Here is a 24,281-nt window from a genome sequence, read left to right on the forward strand (position 1 = left end):
TTAAGCTTCTGAAGCAGCTCACCATGCAGCAGGAGTGCGTGCCTGCTTTACAAGATGACGAAAAAGCGGTGCCCGTAGCGTGCAAAACGCGAAATAAAAGGCCCGAGGAACACGTTTTCCACGCGTGCAGTGGGCAAACCAAGCAAGCGCAGCTCGTCCGAGTGACCGGAGCTTTGGCCTCTCTCCACTAGGGCGGTAAACAGCGCTGCGCGAACTTGAACCTGTCTTCCCTATATACCTGCTCATCTATCGCGTAGTATACGTTGTAAACAGGTGTTGACCAGCTTTCGTTTTGTCTGAAGTTTAGACGTGCGTGTGTATCCGTACCACTAGTGTTTGTCGTATCTAAAATAGACTGCAAGGCGCGTTTCCGTCTCGTTTTGTGACTTGCTTGGGCCTCTTTTCCAGTCATACGGAATCATTACTAAGTGGTGAAAAAAAAAAACAAAGCCGATAATGAAATAGGCAACAAAACTTAGAGATGAACGTATTTCTGAATGCCATCTTTTTTTTTCCTCGCGTCAACGTGTAGTAGCGTAACATAATACCATACCACATATGCTGGCCGATAGATCGAAGTATACACTCGCACGACTTGACCAGCGAGCATCGCGCGTTTAAATGCAGCTGTCGCGTTCTCTGTTATTTATTCAGGGCATTATATCACCATCTAAGACTGAATTGTCAAGTTTTAAGAGGTTCACGCAGGCACACATATTACGGAGCACACTAGTTCAACCACAATCGTCTTCTCCGATTGGAGAAAGCAGGCACAGCGCCCGAAACAAATACTATGAAAATACTAATTCTAAAGTTGTCTCCATGCATGCGTACGAACGTGTAGCGCATAACTTTGGATGCAGTTGAAAGACGCATTTAGCAGATAACAATTCGACGCGTTGTTCACCGAAGGAAGCTTCACGGGAAACATAAGAAAAGCGATGGACTGTAGCATCAAACATTCGCCGCCACTCATAATCGCCCCATCTCACACGGCGGAACAGGCTTTAGAAGATAACACCACGCCTATTGACAAGTGAAGGCGCAGTCTCCAAGCGCCCGCGCTGCAATCCGTTGAGTCCTCACAAAGATGATAGAGAGGGCGTATCATATCTTTCTGCGTCGCTAGCCCGAAACCTGCCCAGCAACTTTCAGAGAGCTTCCCGACGAAATCGTCCTGCAAGCTTCCCGCGGTTTACCAGAACCATGTAACCCCATAAAAGGAAACACCAACCACAAGTGCGCCACTGGGGGGTGGAGCAGCCCGAGAAACACGAGCGCACTCTGGCTGGCTCTGGTAGCCCGCGGACAGTCAGAAGTGGAAAGTCGAAGAGCACGACTGTTTCAGCGTCAGGCGGAGCTTCGTCGATTGTTTTCTGAGATGGCAGGACTGAATGATGGGACGTCTGGAACACCAGCAAAGAGGGCGAAAGTCGTTCGAAAGGGAGCCGAGCTGCACCACGACTCCCGTTTGGTGAGGAATAAGAGTACTCTATAATTGTTCCTTCGTACCATGCGCGAAAAACGGTTGTTTGATCTTTCATCTGCCCCGCTATTTGTAAATAAGCACATATCGTAAACCCGCACACATCGTTCTCAGGAGCATTGTGTAGCGCTGGTATTTAGTCTTCCTATAGAAGCGCAGTCGAATAGTCGACACAACGTAGCTACTGTTGACGAATGCTACGCGACGAGTGACTATGTAGTGATGTCGCGTCTTGAATTTTCGTTCACAGGCAAGGCCACGAGTTTGAGCTACATGTCAGGTAATAGTGCTTTCAGAAAAACAGCATTTTTCATGTCTCGCAAGAGGCTGTTTCTGAAAGGCATATGAGTGATGATCAATGCTTGTGTCGGCATCACCAGTTGTGAGCTCGACGACACCGACACCAGAATTTCTGCGGAATAAGGTCTTCAACAATATTGCATTGAATGTTAGGAGAGAACACTATGTCATGCAGTGAGCCCTGGCAACTAAATGCACCGTGAAGCGAGCAACGATTATGTGACCTCTGAGACGCAGCAGATGCAGCCTATTGACCGAGGATGTTCGTGCTTCTGTACAGCACCAGCTTATCGTTCACTAAATGCGTGCTCTCCAGTGGGTTCTGTAGGTGTCGCATGACAAGGGTGTAGCCAGAACATTTTTCCGGGGGGGGGGGGGTCACATCGACCCGAGGGCGGTGGCACAGGCGCAAGCTTTTTTTCTGTCACGTGACTATAGGTGGTAGTTTAAACAGATGGTGTACATGTATATGAAGTCACGAGATTCCCCCTTTTTTCCTTGTGTATGGTTGTGAATAGAGTAAGGAAAAGTACTGTAAGAATGATTGATTGATATGGGGTGTTTAACGTCCCAAAACGACCACATTAATATGAGAGACGCCGTAGTGGAAGGCTCTAGAAATTTAGACCACCTGGGTTTTTTTTTTAATGTGCACCCAAGTCTTAGCACATATGGGCCTACATGAAGTATTTTTGCCAACATCGCAAATGCAGCCACCGCCGCTGGGATTCGATCCCACGGCCTGCGGGGCAGCAGCCGAGCACCTTCGCCACTAGACCACGGTGGTGAGGCAGTACTGTTGATCGATTGATTGATTGACTTGTGGGGTTTAACGTCCCAACACCATCATAAGATTATGAGAGACACCGTAGTGGAAGGCGGAGCAGTACTGTAAGAAGTACTGTAAAATACAGTAAACGACCGGTACAGCGACCGTTTGGGGCAATCGCCTTTCGTGGCACCATTGAATGGACTAGTCTTCGAAAACGAGTTATTGCGATGACCCACCAAATCAGAGAAGACATCGTTAATCATTAATCTCTGTTAAGTGTAGCAAGCGTAATCTTCGGGGCGCAGTGCATTTCATAAGCCAAGGACGGTTCCACTTAGAACGATGAATGAGAGGTATACGCAGCGTGTATTTGTACACTCATAATTACATTTCAGTTTTGCTTACATTGCTGAGTGAATTGCTTACTGTCGATGTCTGTGACTGCATGCATATGGGAATGAATTTTATGTTAAGATTTGTATGTCAAGCAGCCCTGATGGAACGGTAGCTTCAAGTCAACTTTTTTTTTTACTTTACTGCATGCATCCAAGTATGCTTGCGATACACAATAGTAATTTTTTAGACATAATCTGCGCGTTTGCAACACGAACTTGCACACGGTATTTTTTGGGCAGACTTTCAGTTGCACAGTGACTTGTGATAGCAATGAAGTACTCCAATCTTAGAGGTTTTATCGTGCAATCTGCGAGGACAAGGTAATCATTGATGGGAAATGTTCTTCTGGTCTCAATCGAGAGTGCACGCGTAACCGGACTATAGCTACTAACATGAAACTAGCTTGTTGGCTGCCTATATTCGCAAAAAAACTAAAATACGCACAAAAACCGGTAATGCTCCCGATTTTTTTTTCGTTGCTTTCGTCACTCTGCTTCCTGAAATAATAGCGTTGCGGCAAGGTGTATTCTGTTGTTCGCAAGCGTGGAGCCGACATTTCCCTTAACGTAAACAGATTCAAAACTGTACAGGATATTTCACTGCGCAGCATAGTACATGCATTCATGTTTCCAGCGCTTAGACTGGCGCGAACAGGAGCAGCCTCGAACGAAACAAAATCTTCAGTGATCGGTTCACTAATGATGAAGGAATGAACTCTGGAGTTTCTCAGAGCATAGGGCACCATAATCTATTTCTCGGAATGCGTGAACTCAACGAGAAGGCCAGCGCATGCAACAAGAGTTTACTTACGCTCTATACTGTGCACCGTTCGTGCCCGTCGGTTGTCTGTTTCGGGAATTCTGATGCAACTCGCTGGAATTTCTCTCTGCCATAAACTCCTTCGCGTTAATTCACGTTCGTCGTATTTCATCAGAACGCGACAGAAACTATACCAGCCTTCCGTATGAGCGCAATCACAAATGTGAGACATCTCGCCGCAGAGTAAAATACTGGGCGAGTGCCACCATACCAGCGCCTGAAGGGAAGAGGAGGAAATGTATATTCGCGAATCTTTCCGCCAGGCGAGAAACGAGCGATAGTGTTTAAGGCGAAACTTTACCAGCCGACATGTATCGTCGTTGAAGTTCTCGTTTCACGCATACAGGGTCACTGCCCGAACATCGCTGAGCTCGTTGCTTCCTAGCAATGCGAAATCACCCACTTGAAATACGCTGCCTACACTCATAGTTTGGTAGTTCGTGTCCTGGGTCGATCAGCACCCTTCTATGAGACTTGATAGTCGCGCCAAAACGCCGTAAGGTATAACGTTTAGTGATTATTTCTCGAAAGGCAACACCGCTCTCAGTGCACTCTTGGCCAATGGCGAAACTGAGGATGCTGCTTGTCACAGGTAGGCCGATTGACTATAATAAGTGGGGTTTAACGTCCCAAAACCACCCTATAATTATGAGAAACGCCGTAGTGGAGAGCTCCGGAAATTTCAGCCACCTGGGGTTCTTTAAAGTGAACGCGTATCTGAGCAGACGGGCCTACAACTTTTCCGCCTCCATCGGAAATGCAGCCGCCGCAGCCAGGATTCCATCTCGCGACCTGTGGGTCAGCAGCCGAGTACCTTAGCCACTAGACCATTGCGGTGGGGCTCACAGGTAGGCAGCTTTATTGAAGTAATATGCCAGTGGCTAGCGTTGAAGAGCACTTCAAGCTTCCAGTATTTCTGGCCTTTTCTGGACTACATAACAGACGAGTTCGATGAGCGCTTTGATAGCATCGGCACACCTTGAAGATGCTTTCTTCTCTTCCGCCATAGAATATTCCTAAATCTGCCACTCTGCCCACTGCGGAGAAGTTTGCTGACGTGTACTAGAACATTATCTAGACTTCGGTATTGCAAAGAGACTTAGTAGTACGGGCTGGAAAATGGAAGCGAGAGGAGCGTGAAACGCTGAACATGTCTGTGATGCAAGTGGTTGCCTCTTGCCCAGAGGTATTTTCCTCAAACGTGCACCATCTCTAAAGATTCTGGCAACTGTGCCCGTGAGCACAGCTGAAGCGGAACGCTCTTTTTCGTCGCTCAGATTCCTAAAGATGTACCTAGGAGCTACAACAACAAATAAAAGATTGTTGGCATCACTCTTCGAACATCCACCATGAAATACGAGTCCGCCCGGAATACATTCGCTCTGTCTTTTACTGGGAACGTAGACGGCTTCAGCTGAATGAGTGTGTATAGTATTAACCATAGACACCAGCTGTTAAAATTCAAGGAAGAAAGGTAACTGAAGATAATCTTAGATTGAGATTTTCCGAACAGCAGTAAACACATAGTTGTTAACCAATAATTTAGTGAGTTTAACATTCCAAAACCAAAATATGATTATGATAGATGTCGTAATGAGACGCTCCAGAAATTTTACCACTTTGGATCTTTAACATGCACCTAACGTGCACGGGCCTCAAACATTTTCGCCTGAAACAAAAATACGACGGGAATTCGATCTCCCTAGCTGCGGGTCAGCATTGGAGAGCCACAACCACTGGACCACCAGCTTTAGTAAAATCAGTATGCCGCGCCGCGGTGGTTTAGTGGCTAAGGTACTCGGCTGCTGACCCGTAGGTCGCGGGATCGAATCCCGGCTGCGGTGGCTGCATTTCCGATGGAAGCGGAAATGTTGTAGGCCCGTGTGCTCAGACTTGAGCTCATTTTAAAGAACCCCAGGTGGTCGAAATTTCCGGAGCCCTTCACGACGGCGTCACTCATAATCATATGGTGGTTTCGGGACGCTAAACCCCACAAATCAATTAGTACGCGCTACTTTTCATCCAGCTGTAAGATTCAGTTCAACTCCATGAGACATATTGGTGAAAATCTCTTTGACAGCATGGCAGGGTGATTCTGTTCTCTCCTGTTGCCTACTTCTTGCTTTTCGGTGGCACTTCTCACTAGCAGACGTGGTTCGCGGATACGAAAGTTGTGAACAGCAATGCAAGAACCCAAGTTTGCATGTGGCAATTATCACAAGTTTAAGGTAACATATGGGGCATATATTATGACATGCCATGCGCAGGATGATTGTCGTGTCAATTGAAAATATGATCAACAGTGTTCCGCTATGTATTATGTCTGTTTCCTGTGGGAAACGATTGCTTGCACGGAGTTTCTTTTATTTCTTGTAAAAAATTATGGTTACCATGTATGATGCTCCTAGTGATGTACAATCACATGCTCACCCATGTTTCTCGATTCTGTGCATTTTTGTCGTGCATCGTGTCGCTAATTGCAGGAATCGCTCGGTATGCCTTTCCAGTAATGCCAATGTAAAGAAATGAACAGATGAAGCGAATCAATATATACTTATATAATTTGTCGTCTATTTTTTCAGCTTTATGTTCCTTATTCTTGTGCTATTTTCCACACTGCTTCTTAATAAAGCTTGTGTTCACTACAGCTGACCACACTGCATTTATCATTATGCCAGTTTAGGTTTATGACCACCTTCTTTTTATTTATCAGCCTAAGTTAAATCACGAATATTTTAGTAGGCCTTTCTAAGATTCTTCTTGGCCTGCACGTTCCTAAATCATGCCAGCGCGAAGCGACAAAAATCACAGCATATTCACGGAGTGAATGATGATGAGTGGGGCGAAGCACTGGAGCGTTTCATTGCTAAACCGTGAATCATCCACGAATATTGCCTACAACATCATCAAAGACGTGACCAACACTGCAGATATTTGTACAAAAAATTTCATTATTCGTATGTGGTAGCTATACGTCGCTTCCGTTCCGCCTTCATCAAAACGGCTCTATGATCGTTCAAGTGGTGGATTGATGATGGGGCATAGTGTGATGTTTGCAAGGATGAAGTCCTGGGCAGTTTTCAAAGGTGAACTATAGGCGGTCGCGTGCAAACATGGGATGGACACAGTGGGACAATCTATGGTTCTTTAACGCGCACCTGGATACACGTACACGACCATCTTGCATTTCCTATTGGCTACTTCTCAACAGTATTTTCTTTATGGTCGGTAAACTATAGGCGGTCACGAACATACATACATACATACATACATACATACATACATACATACATACATACATACATACATACATACATACATACATACATACATACATACATACATACATACATACATACATACATACATACATACATGCATGCATACATACATACATACATACATACATACATACATACATACATACATACATACATACATACATACATACATACATACATACATACATACATACATACAAGGGATGGACAGACCGACGCCTTGACGAGATTTGCCCCTAAAAAATAAGGTGGGTAAGTGGAAGAGGGTGTGCTGGGCGAAAGAGTTTGGGGAAGTTTAAACCTCCCTCCGCCCCCCCCCCCCTTTGGCTGCGCGACTGTCGCATGATGCAGAAATCTTTACGGATGGCATTCCACTGAATGATAGCATGTGTTACTGTGAATGCGTGTAACACCTAGATTTGGCTGAAAAGACTAGCAAAGATATATTGGTTATGAAGGCTGCAAACTGTGCGATGTTGTTTTGATCGTGGCAATGTAGTTTACATCCATGCTGTTTACTATTTTATGCAAATGTAATTGGCAGAGAAATGGCTATCTTACTGTGCGGTTCCAATGATGACCGCAGTAATGAAGTCTTCGTGTTTGTTCAAGTTAAAATCAAAGTTCAATTTTTTCCTTTTTTGTTTTTATTGATAGCAAAAATCTTTTTCTACATGCTTAAAAACAGCAACAGAAAAACAGTTAAAACTAAAAGTGGGAATAAAGAAAAAAGTGCATACCCTGAAGGACAATTATTACTTGAGAAGAAGAAATTATATATTTACCTAACAATATTGTGCAATACTAACAAACACACACAAGTAGCAACACAAAAAATCATGCGATGCTGAAAACAAGTTTGTTATAAATTAACAAGGGTCGTTTAACAGCATGTTTTTCTTGTAACTTTTAGAAGGCTGCAATGAATGAGATGACCTAACATGAAGAGGTATGTGATTTAAAAAAATGAGCATCACAGAAGTGAGCGTAGATCTGCCATAATTTTATCTGATGTAAGGCAACAGAAGGTTGTTATGCTCTAAAAACCTAGTATTAATTTTGTTGGCAAGGATATGGCAAGAAATACTTTTCCAGTGGTGACAACGGAGTAGTCACACTATAGCGGTGGTTGTCATAAATGGTGAAATGTGCTCCCTGTCTACGCACAGATTTTAGTACGCTGATATATTTCGATAAACCTGGTCAGGTGACCAGACGGATGATGCGCATTTGAGTAGCGGATGAACAAATGTTTGATAGGCTCGTTCTCGAAGTATGGAGATTGCCACATGTGCATGATGCTTTGGTAGTAACTCTTGAATACAGTGCTACAATTTAAATAGGGTGTTTGTGTATTCTTTGGCTGCATATGGCAGAGCATAATTTCTAGTTTGCATTTGTCACTATTAGCTGTAATTTGAAGGAAAAAAGTGTAAGTTGAAGAGCTTGTTTTCTTTGTTAAATGCAATAATAAAGAGAAATAACAGACAATGATGCCAGGGAAAGTGTATAAAGAAAGAGAGAGAGAGAAATGGAGAGGAAATGCCGTGTACAGAACGTCATTAGAGGTAATTGTAATGTAAATGCGAAGAACGAAAAGTGGGCGAAAAGATCACTTGCCACCGGTAGGGATCGAACCTACAACCTTCGAATAACGTATCTCATACTCCAACACGGAGCCACGGGGCGGTCATCTTTCTGTCCACTTTATAGGGTGTATATATACATTTAAACATAGGAGCGTTAGTCAGCACTGCCTGTGCTCCATTCGAGGAGTGTGGAACACAATTTTCTTTTGCCTGCTGGCATCCTGTAGCACTTGGGCTTATTCGAACTGGCATCTGAAAATAGTACTTTCGCACACTTTTTTTCATCACAGTTACATGAATTTCCAATAACGTCCCCTATAATTTCCTGGGCATCATTTTTATTTAGTTTTGAATAATGTTGTGTCCACCTGTCAATAGCCCCTTCGAGCAGCCATATACAGTCTAATCTATAAGGAAGTCCGCTACAATGAAATTTCCGCCCCAGATAATTTTCGATTCCCCGTCAGCCGCCTCTAAAAATATGCGAAAGATGTCTAGTTACAACGAATACTTTTTCTAGATATTAGCGCTCCAACGAAGTTTTCGCGAGCCCTACCCCATAAGGAAAACGAACTAGCCTAGGATCGCCGCGAAATTCCGCTAAAAACTCGGTCACTTTTCGGCCACTCATGAGCGAATGGCCACACCGCGAAAACCATGTCTCTTCATCAGAGACACACTTTGTGCCACCCCATGCACATTCCGCTAAATTTATAGCCATTGAGACGCACAGCGACAGCTCGGCCATCCACCGTGATGCTACCAGTTGCTTTTATGCACGTGCGTGCCGAGGCAGAATCACGATATTAGAGAACTCCCGCCTTACGTTTTTACGACGTGCTCAAAGCAAACTACCACTTGTCATCACTAGCCCTGTGATCGTGGATGACAAGCATGGCGTAATGAAGACGCACTCGCGAGCAGCGCGCACGCAGTTCCGGCGTGACAGCGTTCGGCCACAACCGCTGCGAGATGCGGTCGTTTGAACGTGATCGTGGGTGATAACGAAAGTACGCGTGCAGTCAACATGCACTGACTCAACCCAATGTTTATGCCGTAACTGTGCGAACAAAGATAGCAACGATGAAGTTCTTAAGTCGCGCTCGCCCCGACGCAGCGGGCACAGAGTGCAAACGGAACTACTGTTTGCCGCAAGCGCTGCACAGGAAACCATAGTCGCTATCGTCGTGTTCATCAATAGTGAATACTACTTGAAGGTTCGCAGCTAACCCAGCCGTAGATTAAAGGCAATAAAGCGATAAACTACACGACGCGTTACGGATTTCCTGTCATTCCCTAACGGCCGTGGTAGTGTGGAGCTACGGCACTATCAGTCGCCGTTTTTAGTTGGCCTCCAGTTAAGCTTCGGCACGCTCGTTCACAGCGCGGTGCTCTCGGTACGCCCGAAGGGTCGTCTAAATGTCGTATTTTCTGCTGTATAACCTTCCGTGGCATATAACCGGCACCCCCGTCTGAAAACCGCGGGAGCAAGAGAAAATTACGCGCGTATTGACGCAAGACGGCCTTCTTTGCATTGCAGTAAAGCCAAGCCGTCAAGTCAACTTTCTCACCAAAATGCTTGTATAACTCGCGCTCCGACTCCAGCTTGGATTTTTTCGGTAGATTTCGATTCTGTTATATGCGAGAGAATAAGTTAACCAGTGTACGGCCAGATACTTCCGAGTTTGCGAGAGTTCAATGCATGCGCTTGATGGGACCATCAGACGAATCATAATAATCAGACCTCACCGAATATTGTGGTCTACAGATGAACTTTCGCTACAACAATATTCCACGGCAACAACTTTTTTTGACGCGTCTCGTCAATTGTGTTGTAGCGGGATTCGATTGTAGTACAAAGATCACGCCAGCACGCAAAAATAATGTTCCAGACGCGCCATCCAGGCTACGAGAAGTGCTGACAAACCGTCCAAGGTTCAAATTTATAGAACAAATGTTTATTTCATGAGCAATACAGATCATGAGGAGAAAGAGAAAAAGCTGCTTTAGGCACCGGTATGTACAGATACACCTGATATTGGACGAGAGCTTGACCGCTGCTGTAGCACAGCATTGCACTCATGATGCACATCTTGCAGGGCTTGAACCTAACGGCAGAAAGTCGTTTAGTTTTCATTTTTGTTTCAATATCTTCATACTTATGCCAGAATAGGAAGAAATAACACCCTTAAACGTTTTTCAACTTTAGCAAGGTTGCTTCTAACAAAGAAAAATGAGCCCATTCTTTTTATTCTTTTGTTTCCTGTCATGTTTTTCAGCATAACAAAATTGCAACAATGCACAATTTGGCATGGTAATATCTGCCCTACATTTCAAGACCAAATGTCTTGAAATGTGTTCATTTGTCTTGAAATAAGCTGAAACAAATTATTAATAGTACTGCTCGAAGTTTGACATCCATAAACAAGTTGCGCTATTCAAATGGTGTGACACCATGGGTTTTCACACTTCTGCCACAAAGTTTTACATGCGCAGACCAGACTACTCACTCTACATGACGGATTTATTAGGATTCGTTTTTTCCGCCTTTAGCACTGGTGTGATTCTGTGGTAGAGCATATTGTTACGCGGAAGCGGTAACGTGTGAAGGAAGGAAAGAAGAGGAGAACAAAGTGGTCTGTTTGGAAGCAGCTTTATGTCGGCGCGGCTACCCTTCGCCATTTTTTTCTTGAATAAACATGCCCCATCGTAACAGTTTTTGGTGAGAAGTGTCGGGTACGATAACGGCGCCACTGACGAACGAAGACTCATCGATCGCTGTGGCCCAATACGTTCAGCATCGCCGAAGTCGACGACTTGCTGCTCTGCCACCTGCAATGATGTCTCACGACCACAACAATGACAACGAGCCGCCTGCTTCCCGCATTTCGTGGCAGCCTCAAATCTAGCCCCCATCCTTCGCCGGCCAAGCTGGGGAAGATGTCGACGTATGGCTCAGCTCCTACCAACGGGCAAGTCGGTTTATTGGCTGGGATGGCAGCGGCCAGCTCAACAATGTGAGACTATTTTTCAAAGGAACCACATCCTTATGGTTTGAAAACGATGAAGAAAGCTTAACGTAATAGCGGAAGTTCATTGATGAAACCAAGATGTGCTTCGGGGATCGGGCAGCGAAGAAGAAGCGTACCGAGTAAACTCTTATGCGACGAGCACAAGTCCACGTGGAAACCTGCCCGACGTATATCGAGGAGGTGCTTGAGTTGTGCAAGGCACTGGGCACCTGGATGACAGATGAAGACAAGGTTGGTCGTCTTCTGAAAAAGATCCTGGGGACCGTTGAGCAGCTCCTCACCGCAAAAGAAAGTTTAGAGCATCTAAGTGATGCTATCAAGCACTGCCGTACGTTGGAAGAGCTGAAAGCGCGGTGAATTACACCAAGATTGGGCCACCTGCCCAACGTCACTGATTTCACCAGTGTCGACGTGTTGCCTTAACACGAAACAAGACCGATGAAGCTATGAAGAGATTTGGCGTCTACATGACAAAAATCATCCCACATTTAATTCACAGGTATGCCGTTCACCCTGCAGTCCACTCAAGACCAATGATAACTAGACATCACTTCCAATCTCGTCTTAAAAAACACACAAATACTGAAAATCCATCGAGCGTAAGCACGACATCAAGGCAGAGCAGCCATCACCTCTAAGCGCGGGCTAGTGATTCGTCAGACAGTGTGGAAGGGCTTAGGTTGCCTCTAGTATTGATTGTATGTAGCCTACGTATGCAGTAGCTCTCTCTGAAATTTTTTAGTCACTCTAGGAGCGGTGTGAGAGCGGCGGATTCAAGTGTGTCTATAGTGGAAGAAAAGAAAGAAGAACGCAGGCACACTCGCGACATGTGCACATAGCAGCCACTGATGGCTAGTTGCGGCTACAGGTGGGCAAACTTACTCATGTCTACTCAAGATGAGGTTTTGAGACCGAGTGAGTAATATTTTGGTGAGCTCGAGTCCAAGTGATTGCTGTTTTAGAAAATCCTAATGATGCCGAGTCTGAGTGAGTCGTGTTGCAGAAAATATTACTGAGGTGGAGAGAAACCGAAGTGCAAAATATATTTATCAAGTCAGTCTGTGAGATCTCCTTTTATTTCCGACCTGCGTTTCTCTAGTTATAAACTAGGAAAACATGCTATATACTCATGTTAAACATTACTATCAGCGTTATATAGGCTTAAGTTCATACATAAGTCTATTAACATATATGATGTGTATAGGTTCATGGTGCTAGGGCCATGAGTGGCCAAAGCGTGCCAGGCTTCTTATATAGTGGTGATGATGACAAATGTTTGCGCTGACAGGTCGCGCTACGGCTGTAAAGAGGCCTAAAATCCCGTGCTATAAACAAGCTCGATGTCTGTGGATCGACTATAAAATTACGGCAGTGATGTGCACTGTGGTACATGTATGTGTAATGAACAAGTGAAGGTTTGAATTGCACAAATGCCTCCTCAAGGCTTTTCAGGCTTAAAATCACTAAGGCAGAAGCTTTCTGTGAAGTTTTACCGCAGCAACAACCTCATTTCAGAAGTTGTGCTACTGGTAGCCTGGTGTTTATGACATGAACGCTGGCGACTGCTTCTGAAACGGCAAACAATGTATAATGGTTAAGCGATACATTGCCAATGCGGATCAAAGTGTGAAGCAGCATACTTTCTCGGTACAGTAATGAAAAGTGGTTTTATATAGGGTCCAATTCAATGAACTGCACGAGAATGGAAAGAACGGTGACTCATTCACCACATTTTTCTCACGTGGGTGGGTCTCCACAAAACAGAAGGTAGGAGTGCTTACTAAAGGTGTGTCCGATTCTAAGCCTTGTAGGTGTAACCTTTGTCCGGCGTGATTTTGATGCTGGCGGCCAGTTACCAAGCTGCGGCTTGATAACGTGCAGTTTGTTTTGTGTGCGGCTATGCCTTGTGCTCAGCCAATAGGCTCTCAGCTTTTTTCTGAGAAAAAGGTTTTAAATCAAGAACAGTGATAGCTATTTCTGTATTGAAAGTGGTTTCTTCAGCGGATATGGCTAGCTGGTCCACCAACACGTCTCCTTTTATCTCGTGGTGCCCGGCACCCAGCACACAACAACACGTTTTTTGAGAGCGTAGACTGTGCACAGAATTGAATAGAGCAAGAGTAGAATCGTGACTTGTATGTCTTTTCAGAGTTTTGAGGGATTTCGTCACACCCAGGGAGTACATGTATATTACTGCGCTTTGCAAACTTTGTTGTTTTATGGGTTTTACGACTGCGGTATCGCATAAGCTTCTGCTGTGAAGATGTTTGCGTTAGGATGAAGAGTATCAGCATCTGTAAAACGTGGGCCGACTGCTGCATAGAAAACTGAAGCGTGAGTTTTGGGAGCATCAGTAGAGTATGCTGAAGTTCAAAGAAATGTGTTCAAATGTGTTGAATAGGCATATGCTTGGTAACTTCTACGAATGATGTACCAAAATCAGTGAGCTTCCGCTCCCACACTCTCAGTCAGGGGCCGGATAATGAACGGCCCATACGCGGCGCACCCCTACGTACTGACTAAAATTCTGTCAATAGGGAGCCCAGCAGTAAAAAAAAACCGTGACATCCGCGTGGCGCGGAAGTCACGCAAAGAGCTGGTAAGAACAAGCGCAAGTCGGCAAAAAAAGAAAAAAGGGAAGGGCCACCCTCTCTGTCGTGCCAGCCAGGCGCTATAGGAGCCGGCATCAACTTACGCAGAACCGTTAAGCTACAAGCACGAGCGCGAAAAAAAAAGAAACCCCCTCCCCTGCCGTCGCCACGCCAGCTGGGCGCCCGGCGCCGGCGTCACGTTCACCGTCACCTGCATGCCGTGGCATTTGTGCGTCGTAGTTTCATCCTGCTGTCTTGTGATGGCCGTTTTACCACAAGATGGTCTGGGACGGAAATATTTTCCAGTGCTATTTGGCACGCTTGATTAGAGATATCAAACATATTTCCGCATTGGGCATAAACTGGGATGTGCCGTCCTATGTTACTCTTTTGACTTCATTAAAAGAGTACAAACAACTTTCCGTTCATTAGTTGTCGAGTTATGACACTGTGTTTAGCATTAAAGAGTACTAGTGCACGTGCGACAGCTTACTGAAACACTGACCTATGTATTTTGAGGCTCAAGATCTACAAAACAAGTTGAACTGATAATTTATGAAAGAATTGCAAAAAAGAAACAAACCGAAGGCCACGAGATAGAAAAAAAAAGTGCCGCCATATCCACGAAGTGATTGATGATGAGTGGGCGAAGCTCCGGAGGTAAACCTGGTAAACCATGAATCCTCTGTACTTTTTGCCCACTCGATTTTATTACATCGCTCCCCCTAGCGTACGTCGCCGCTCTAAATCGAACGATTGCCTTCAACCAATGACACGCGCCACATGTGACATCATTCCTATTTTATAAGATCTCGCGTCTTTCATCAACTACAAGTACCGCTTTCTAGTTTATAACATCTTGCATCTTTTCATCATCAGCTACAAGTACCACCATCTAGTAAACACTACCAGAACTAAACGAGAGGTGGCTACATGGATGGATGGATGGATATGGCTGTACCCTTTAGATCGGGCGGTGGCTAGCGCCACCAAGCCGTAACACCTAATGAACCAAAAACTATATTTATTTTTTTTCCTTAAAAAGTGAGTTTTAGGATTCGTACTTTGCAGTAAAGAGTTTAATTTTCACCCGTGTCTTGACTTTAGCCACCAATCAGATAACCTCCTTCTGGTTAAGTCTACCCGCTTAAAGTTTATTTTGCCCTCCCGGTCCCTAAACCCCAGTGCTTTGAAAAACTCTGCGCCATCATCCTGAACTATAGGGTGAAGCCCTTTACAGAACATTATCAAGTGTTCGGCAGTTTCTTCTTCCTCTCCACACGCACTGCATACTGTGTCTACCCCTTCGTATTTGGCCCGATATGTCTTGGTTCGCAGTACTCCCGTTCTGGCCTCAAACAGTAGAGAACTACCCCGAGTATTATCATAGATCCTTTCCTTGGCAATTTCCTGCTTAAAAGTTCGATAGATCTCTAGTGCGGACTTCTTAATCATGCCCATTCTCCACATGTCAGTCTCCGTTTCCTTCACTTTCTTCTTAACCGATAGTTCTTTTTGGTTTGGCCACCTGCTGTTTTAGTATTTACCAGTCAACTTCCTGGTTCGCTTCCTCCATTTTGTATCGACATTCTTCATGTACAAGTAGCTGAAAACCTTCCTAGCCCAACGCTCTTCCCCCATTTCTCTCAATCGCTTCTCAAATTTTATCTTGCTGCTAGCTTCCCTGCCCTCAAATGATGTCCATCCCATATCACCTTGTACTCCCTGATTTGGTGTATTCCCGTGAGCTCCTAAAGCAAGCCTACCTATTCCACGTTGCTTAATTTCTAATCTTGCTTGAACTTCTGATCTCATGCACAAGACCGCATTGCCGAACGTCAGCCCAGGAACCATGACCCCTTTCCATATTCCTCTCACAACATCATACCTATTGTAATTCCACAGTGCCCTATTTTTCATGACTGCTGAATTCCTGTTACCTTTAGTCGTCACGTATATTTCGTGTTCCCTCAGATACTCGGTCCCATTGCTTATCCACACGCCCAGATATTTGTATTTATCTGTTATCTCTATCGTGACCTCCTGTATTCTAAGCTCACTACCTTCGTTGTCATTGAAAATCATGACTGCTGATTTTTCCTTACTGAATCTAAAATCTAACCTATCTCCCTCATTACCGCAGATGTCCATCAATCTCTGCCAATCTTCGTTGTTGTTGGCCATTAGCACTATATCATCTGCGTACATTAATGCTGGTAGTGCCTGATCAATAAGTTTTCCTTGTTTGACTAAAGAGAGGTTGAAGCTCAGTCCACTTCCCTCTAATTTTGCCTCTAATCCTTGTAGGTACATCATGAATAATAAGGGTGACAAGGGACACCCCTGCCTAAGCCCCCGTTTTACCTCTGCAGGCTTGGATACCTGTTTTTCCCACTTTATAACTACCTTGTTACCTTTATAGATACCCTTTAAAAGATTAGTGACTACATGTTCCACGCCTAGTGCGTCGTAGTTTGTGCGTCGTAGTAGTGCGTCGTAGCTACATACAGGAGACGGTACCGCCATCTAGTGAACACTGCAAGAACTAAACAAGAGGTGGCTACATACAGGGGACGGTACCGCCATCTAGTGAACACTGCAAGAACTAAATTGGAGATGGCTACATACAGGGGACGCACAGCCCACGCCCTAAGGAGCTTCGCCCCTAAAAAGATTAAAATTGAAAGTCGATTGGTCGATGTTTAATTAGTAGTTGCGTAATTTGATGATGAACAACAAGTACATAAGTCAGAAGTCAGGCGCAGAAGTCAGCAGGAGAGCCCTGCCATGGTGGTGTAATGGCTAAGGTACTCGGCTGTGTTTGAATCCGGGCTTCGGCGGCTGCATTTCCAATGAAGGCGGAATTGTAGGCCCTTGTGTTCAGATTGGGTGGACATTAAAAACCCCAGATGGTTTAAATTTCCGGAGCCCTCCACTACGGAGTCTCTCATAATCATATGGCGGTTTTCGAACGTTAAACCACATATCAATCAATCAATCAATCGAAGTCAGCAAGAGAGCGTATGTCATCGACATTTGCTCACTGTTTTGAAAATTAGGTACAGTTCTCATATTCCAATTTTAGGAGTGAACCGCGACCAAGACAACCAGTACACTGCTGTGGAGATAATGTACCAGGTATAAAATTCTCCATTTTCAAAACAGCAACTGCTGGCAGTTACAATAAATATTTTGAGGTTCGTTTTGCACCATTTCCTGACCCCAACTGCACGCCGACGTTCGCAAAAGGGATGTGCAGAGGTATTATTTATTTGGAGGGAGACCGACCAGTCCATTGATAATTTCTGTACATCATACTTGACCTTGGGGCGCGTTTCGGCATAGCCTTGAACAGCGATGTGATGCTGAACAAAGGTAAGAGTAGCCACTCTCCATAATTAAGATGAGGTAAACACTCAAAATGAGTAAAAAGCACTCTATATAGCAAAATATAGCGCATAAACTATAATTGCAGAATACGTAATCGTTGAAATGCTAAAAAAGTGCTGCTACCCCAGCGTGCAGCTCGTGGCAGTTCACGCGTACGAAATGGAAATGTTAGAGTAGGCGTGCTAAATTATCCATCCAATATTTACGTGCAAAAGCGCATTGTCTTCAAACAGCTGAGAATAGGCTGCTATCAATGCCACGTCTGTGCCTCCCGACAAAATTCAGCCAAATTTCTCACAAGACACGCACGTGCGAGAAACATACGCAGGTTTCTACAGCCGAACACAGCCTCATGCGTAACACCCGCAGTTCACGGGGAAGCTCTAAAACGACGCACTAACACACGTTAATCGTTCTTGCGGAACGGCGAACCATGAACCGAAGTCAGAGCCGAAAGCGCTCTCCATGGTTTTCTCGAGTTCATGAAGCCCTACAAACTATTCACTGATAAAATGCATGCACATGGCACAAGAACAGTTCGAGGTTCCGAAAACGGCTTGCAAAAATCCACTTGGTAGATATATTCTACCGCAAAAAGACTCGCTTCCATGCGGTGGTGGTGTGGTGCAATAGGTAAGACATCTGCTTCACGTGCATGTGGTCCGAAGTTCGATTCCAGGGCTGTGCTTTGCATGTTAATCTCGCAAATATAGGTAATTTGTATAATAATGGTTTTAATGCCTGCATTCGTAACATTCACCACATTCTCCATGAGAAACCACTCTTAAAGCGTAAAGTAATGCTTTTTCCCACCACCGCGTCAGGACGTGGCCGCCTACAGAATGTCGCGCCTAACCGAAGGCCGTATCTTGCGAGGAAAGATTTGACCTAACATCGCGGCTGATCTTTGTCCCGGCTATTATGAAGGCCACTTCAAATCAGGTCAGTTTCTCTGGGACACGGCTACGGAGCCGCGCAGAAGCGGTGATAATTTGACTTGATTTCCTGCCTGCGGGCGTGTACTCTAGCCAGAGTTTGACTAAGAGGGCATGGCATCACATATGCAGGGGGAGGAATCAAAGTGTCTTTAAAAAGTGGAACGCTCATTTCTTCATCTAGCCCCCTCACATGAAATGGCTGCCTGAACGAATCACGGCCGTCCAAAAAGGCAGTACTAGACAAATCATTAAGGCAAGAGTGTACGAGGTGTTGTTCATATCAACCTAATGAAGTATACAAAAATAAGTAAGACCTCCGGAAATGTAGCGACCACTCATTCAATTGAACATACAGGCTTTCCACGGAGCTAGTGCAAAAAGTACCCCTAGAAAGGCGGATGCCAAACTGGTGCACATGGTCCAGCATCTTCAAAGCGCTTGGTGTAGCAGATTGATAGACAACAGCCCCGTTGTGTAGGCGAGTGCAGATAAGGCTTTTCTAAAGATTGAAAAGGCACTTTTTTTCACTACCACCGTAGTGCGTGACAACAATAAGGATTCTTGGTTTTAAACACTTTTTGCATATATTTGATGAGGAGTACGAAGGTTAGGTTTGCCTTCTTTGCGACACTCAGAAACTTATTCTCAGCTTTTTCAGTTGGACGCTGACTACGAATGCTACTGTCACGTTCCGAATGAAGGCCCATATTCCTGGAAAATAAGACGCAAGTGTTGTTCTCTGGGTCTAATTGAAAGCCATTTTTGTCTGACCATTTTTAGATTCTGTTTGAACTTAATTCTATCTGCTTTTCACATACTGAAAGGTCACACGATGTAAATTCGACCTCTACATCATCGACTGTCACGCACTTCGGGTGAGGCCCCGCCGATCCAACATCGACGTGTGGCAGACTCGCAGGCTTCCACTTCACGCTTCAGCCTATGACGCCTGAAAGGCCTCGAAGTGGTGCATTTCAAATTTCTTTGCAGGTCGGTAGGCCCGTGCGGGGTTGCACTAGAGGTGACGTATGGGCCTGACCAACGTACTCATAGAGAAGACACGAACATTTAATTGGACACAAACATTTAATTATAACAATGGCAATAGGCAGGAGATTACAAAAATAAGAGACAGAAAAACACTAATACGCGATGAAAAGAACAGCTGTATAACAAAATATGTTCTTAACCTACAACAGATACAGACAAAAGACAAATATGCGGAATATCAATAAAATATCAACATGCTGAAACAACAGGAGAGATAAAGAAAATTTAGGAAAAAAAGCTCAGGCTCGCACGTGCGACGCAGTGCACACAACTACAAATATTTTAAAAAATGATTATAATAAACTAACAGTTTAAAAAAGTCACAATAAAAGTTCTATACGGACAATGGCAGCTCTTGGTACATGTAGGCGAGCTGACGGGGGGTCGCTGAAGATCTCGCCAGCTTAGTAGACGACGAGGGTGCCCGGAATGGAAGCCATCTCAATACGTTGCGCGGGTCACTCCGTGCTCGCCGCCTACGCGAGACTTGCAACACCGACGACCGCTCTTCTTGCTGGCTGCACGTCAACTGCTCATTTCGATGCACGCCAAACCCTTTCGGGACGTCCCGGCTCCTCTCGAGGTCATTTCTTTTTCCTCGACACATGTTTCTCTTTTTGGTACAGGTGTAGGGAAGACGTGGCAGCGCCACCACTGCGTCGCCAGTCGCTGGATGTCATCTTCCCAAACAAAAGTGCCCTGCTTTGGACGAAGAGGGGTGTGGGTGAAACGAGAATTGCAGGCGTTTGTAACATCAACATAAGGGAAATGAAGCATATTCCGTGGGATATATATGCACAAGGAGTTCATTTTGACTATAAAAAGTGTACAACTCAATACACCTTGCGTCACTCCTGTTTCTTGAACGAATGTACGGGACAAAGCAGTGCCTACTCGAACACTAAATGTCCAATTTGACTGGTATCCTTCAAATATTGCGAACATTCTTCCCCACACACCTAAAAATAACAAGCCTCAAACTATGTCAGAAGCGCCACGTAGTGTCATAGGCCTTTTTCATATCGAGGTATGAATTGGTGCCTTGGCATGGACGAGGTGGTCAGTTTTGGATTTAGCCTCCATAAATCCGCACTGGCGTGGGTCGAGTAGATAATTTGTCTCAAGAAATAGCATCGTTCGGCTGTTCATTATCTTTTCAAAATCCTGGCAAAGTCAACTAGTTTAGGCTATTGGCACATATCTCAAAAATGAGGATGGGTCCTTGTCTTGTTTCGGAATGGGGATAATAGTGACTCCTTTCCAAGCTGAAGAGATCTCACTAGAAAACGAAACAGTGGTATACAGAGAAAGGAGGGAGTGAATTTCTTTTTCCTCGACTAGCTTCTATACTAGCTAAGGAGGAAGGTCTTTAAGGTTCGGAATGGTTGCCCCTCGATGACTCGAGTGCTCGCTGGCAGTGCAAAGGAAGAGCTGTAGTCTGGTAAGATAGACTTTATTGCAGCACTCAGGCGTCTGCCCTGGTCCAAGCCCGAACCTCCGCTCTTTATTTCCCATTCAACTACCCTCTTTTAAACCCTAGGTCAGGCAGAAGGTATCCAAACAATCGAAACCTACGTGGGGTATCATATAACCTCCAACAATCGCATTAACACTTTCATGATGGAAACGGTATTGGAAACAAGCATGTCCCCATATATATTACGCGAAGGGATAGGTTCTCCGTGTGTCAAACCCTCTCCGTCGGTAGCCGTTCTAAAGCTTGAGCTCCATCAGCTCTCTTATTCAACGTCGCTTCGCAGAATCCTCCTTAAGCGCGGTGAGTACACCGTCAACCCCTGTGCGCGGACGAGGTGCGCATGGGACAGCGAGGTGCCCCGCCATCCAAATAACCCTGATCTCATCCAGTTTATGTCAGTCGTGCCAGGTCTCAGCGATCACTCTGCCATTCACTTTCTCGTACCGAACACGCCATCAAAAATTAGTAAAGCAACAAAAATAATCAAAGATAACGGGAGAGCTGACTACTCGTAATTAATACTGAACTGGAGACACATTCACACGAGTTTTTTTTTTTCAGCTTTTCTGAACACTCGGTAAACAAAAACTGGCTACGTTTTAGAGCTAAAATCGAAGAACTTACCGACCGCGTCATACCGCGCCGTAAAATAACCGATAACAATCGGTCTGCTTGGTTCACGCCTACTTTAAGGCGACTACTTAATAAAAAGAAGTGCATCTTTCGAAGTGCAAAGCTCTCGGGCAACATCAAAAGATGGGATGATTATCGTAGTGTAGCCGACGAGTACGCACGCGCACTCTCACTTGCCAAGCACTCATATTTTGAACAAACGTCGCCTTCTTTGTTAGTAACTAATCCTCGTAGATTTTGGCACGTAATTGGTAAAAATAACAAAATACAAATTGACCTAGTTTCAGAGAGCGATTGATTGATATGTGGGGTTTAACGTCCCAAAACCACTATATGATTATGAGAGACGCCGTAGTGGAGGGCTCCGGAAATTTTGACCACCTGGGGTTCTTTAACGTGCACCCAAATCTGAGCACACGGGCCTACAACATTTCCGCCTCCATCGGAAATGCAGCAGCCGCCGCCAGGATACGAACCCGCGCCCTGCGGGTCAGTAGCCGAGTACCTAAGCCACTAGACCACCGCGGCGGGGCGGTTTCAGAGAGCGAATCATGTATTCCAAGAGAAAATTGTTGCCTAGCTCTCAACAGTGTATTCGCATTATCATTTGTAAATGTGGCGCTTACCACTGTTCCTTACTTGTCTACTCACAACTACAATCTGATGGAGCCAGTACACCTTGATTGGGAGGGCATAAGGAAATTAATTGAAAATCTCAAGCCTTCTGCTTCCCCCGAAAAAGACGGAATTAACGCCAAGTTTCTCAAAAACACCGCATTGTTTTCGTCCTTAATACTGTGCAGAACTTTTTCACAGTCTTCGGAATCGAGTACCTTGCCAAACGACTGGAAAGTGGGAAGATGGTTCCTCTTCAAAAGTCAGGTAACACCAACGATCCCCACAAGTATAGACCCATCTCACTAACTAGTGTGCTATGTAAGCTATTAGAACATGTCATTTACTGCAACTTAGTCAACTTTCTTGAGAATAATTCTTGTTTTACTAACTTTCAACATGGTTTTAGAAAACGTTACTCATGTGAAACTCCACCCTTATGCTTTACTAATGATTTGTTCTCTGCTATTGGTCGTGGTACTTTTATTGATTCTGTATTCATCAACTAAATTTTGACCCACACATATTAAAATGGATCGAATGCTTCTTACGTAACCACGAGCAATTTGTGACTGCTAATGTATGTAACTGTCCTCCTACTGCCGTAACCTCAGGTGCGCCTCAAGGCTGTTTTGGGTCCCTTACTTTTTTTTAATATATATTAATGATTTGTCTCATAACGTTTCCTCCTCCATTAGGTTATTTGCTGACGATTGTGTTATTTACCGTGAAATTTTGACCTCTAACGACACTGACACCCTGCAATCTGACCTAGACAATATTTCTTCGTGGTGTAATAATTGGCTAATGAAACTGAACACAAGTAAATGCAAATCAATGAGAATAGCTCGTAACCCTTCAAAAGTTGGGTCCCCCTCGTACCTACTTAATAAAGCTCCCCTAAACAGCGTTTCTTCTTAAAAGTACCTCGGTATTAACATTTCTAATAACCTGTCATGGCAGGCTCACGTTCACTACATAACATGCAACGCTAATTGAACTCTTGGCTATTTACGTCGAAATTTTTTCCTTGCTCCATTTCACCTAAAACTTCTCCTAAACAAATTATTAGTGCGGCCAAAACTCGAATATTCGTCGTCTATCTGGGATCCTCATATTCACATGCTCATAGACAACATTGAATCCATTCAGAATCGCTCAGCGCGTTTCATATTGTTCAATTACTCTCAAACTGCAAGTTCCACATTAATGAAGGCTCAACTAATTTGCGTAACCTCTCAATACGACGCAAAAGTCCACGTCTCTGTCTCTTTCTTAAGATCTATTACACTAACAGAACCCTCTCTGATTCATTGTTTTTCCACCAGCCTACATATCAGCACGCAATGACCATCAATACAAGGTTGGGGTTTCCTTCTGCCATACGAACCATCACTTCAACTCTTTCATCCCTAGAACATGTGCTGACTGGAACCACCTTCCCGCATCGATCGCTTCAATCACAGACGTCATTGCGTTCAAATAAATCATTTTTGAAAGTGCATTATAATTTATTCTAATCCCGCTGTTTTGTTTTACTTCTTATTGATATTTGTTGTCCCACTCCTCTCTGTAATGCCCAGTGCCTTGAGAGTAAATAAATGAAATGAAATGAAATGAAATACTCGGTAATGACATATTGTGGGGGAGGATATGCTCGTAATATTCGTGCCACAACCATGTCTCGGATAGCCCAGTGATCGCGTCTCTGTGGCCTTCTCGATGGCACACGTGCATGCCAACAATGGCTTAAACTCAGACGACCGATCTGGAACTGATTTTCGCAAGACACGCTTCCGAGTAAGCTTTACCTTTCTGGTCCCAAACGTGGGTCGACATTGACGACCCTGCAGCAGCCGCATTAGCTGCGCTACAAACAATACGCCTCTAATAAGTGTCTCATAGTAACTGA

The 24,281-nt window shown here is 44.6% G+C and overlaps 1 protein-coding gene across 8 annotated transcripts in view; it reads left to right on the plus strand.

Moving 5' to 3' along the window:
• Positions 1 to 1,101: 1,101 nt before the first annotated feature.
• The window catches only part of LOC119161817 (DNA (cytosine-5)-methyltransferase 3A), a 222,955-nt gene continuing 199,775 nt past the window's right edge, over positions 1,102 to 24,281 (plus strand). For 3 of the 8 annotated variants that reach the window (XR_012887656.1, XM_075880506.1, XM_075880507.1), the window contains exon 1: positions 1,104 to 1,474. Coding sequence is in view for 5 of the 8 variants with exons in the window: in XM_075880506.1 (XP_075736621.1) it covers positions 1,382 to 1,474 (93 nt within the window). In the remaining 3 variants the exon portion in view is untranslated. Of the gene's footprint in view, positions 1,475 to 24,281 lie in introns of all 8 variants that reach the window. The other 5 variants (XM_075880503.1, XM_075880504.1, XR_012887655.1 and 2 more) reach the window with 3 other exon arrangements.

The sequence above is a fragment of the Rhipicephalus microplus genome, chromosome X (assembly GCF_043290135.1).
Source record: "Rhipicephalus microplus isolate Deutch F79 chromosome X, USDA_Rmic, whole genome shotgun sequence".
Taxonomy (NCBI): domain Eukaryota; kingdom Metazoa; phylum Arthropoda; class Arachnida; order Ixodida; family Ixodidae; genus Rhipicephalus; species Rhipicephalus microplus.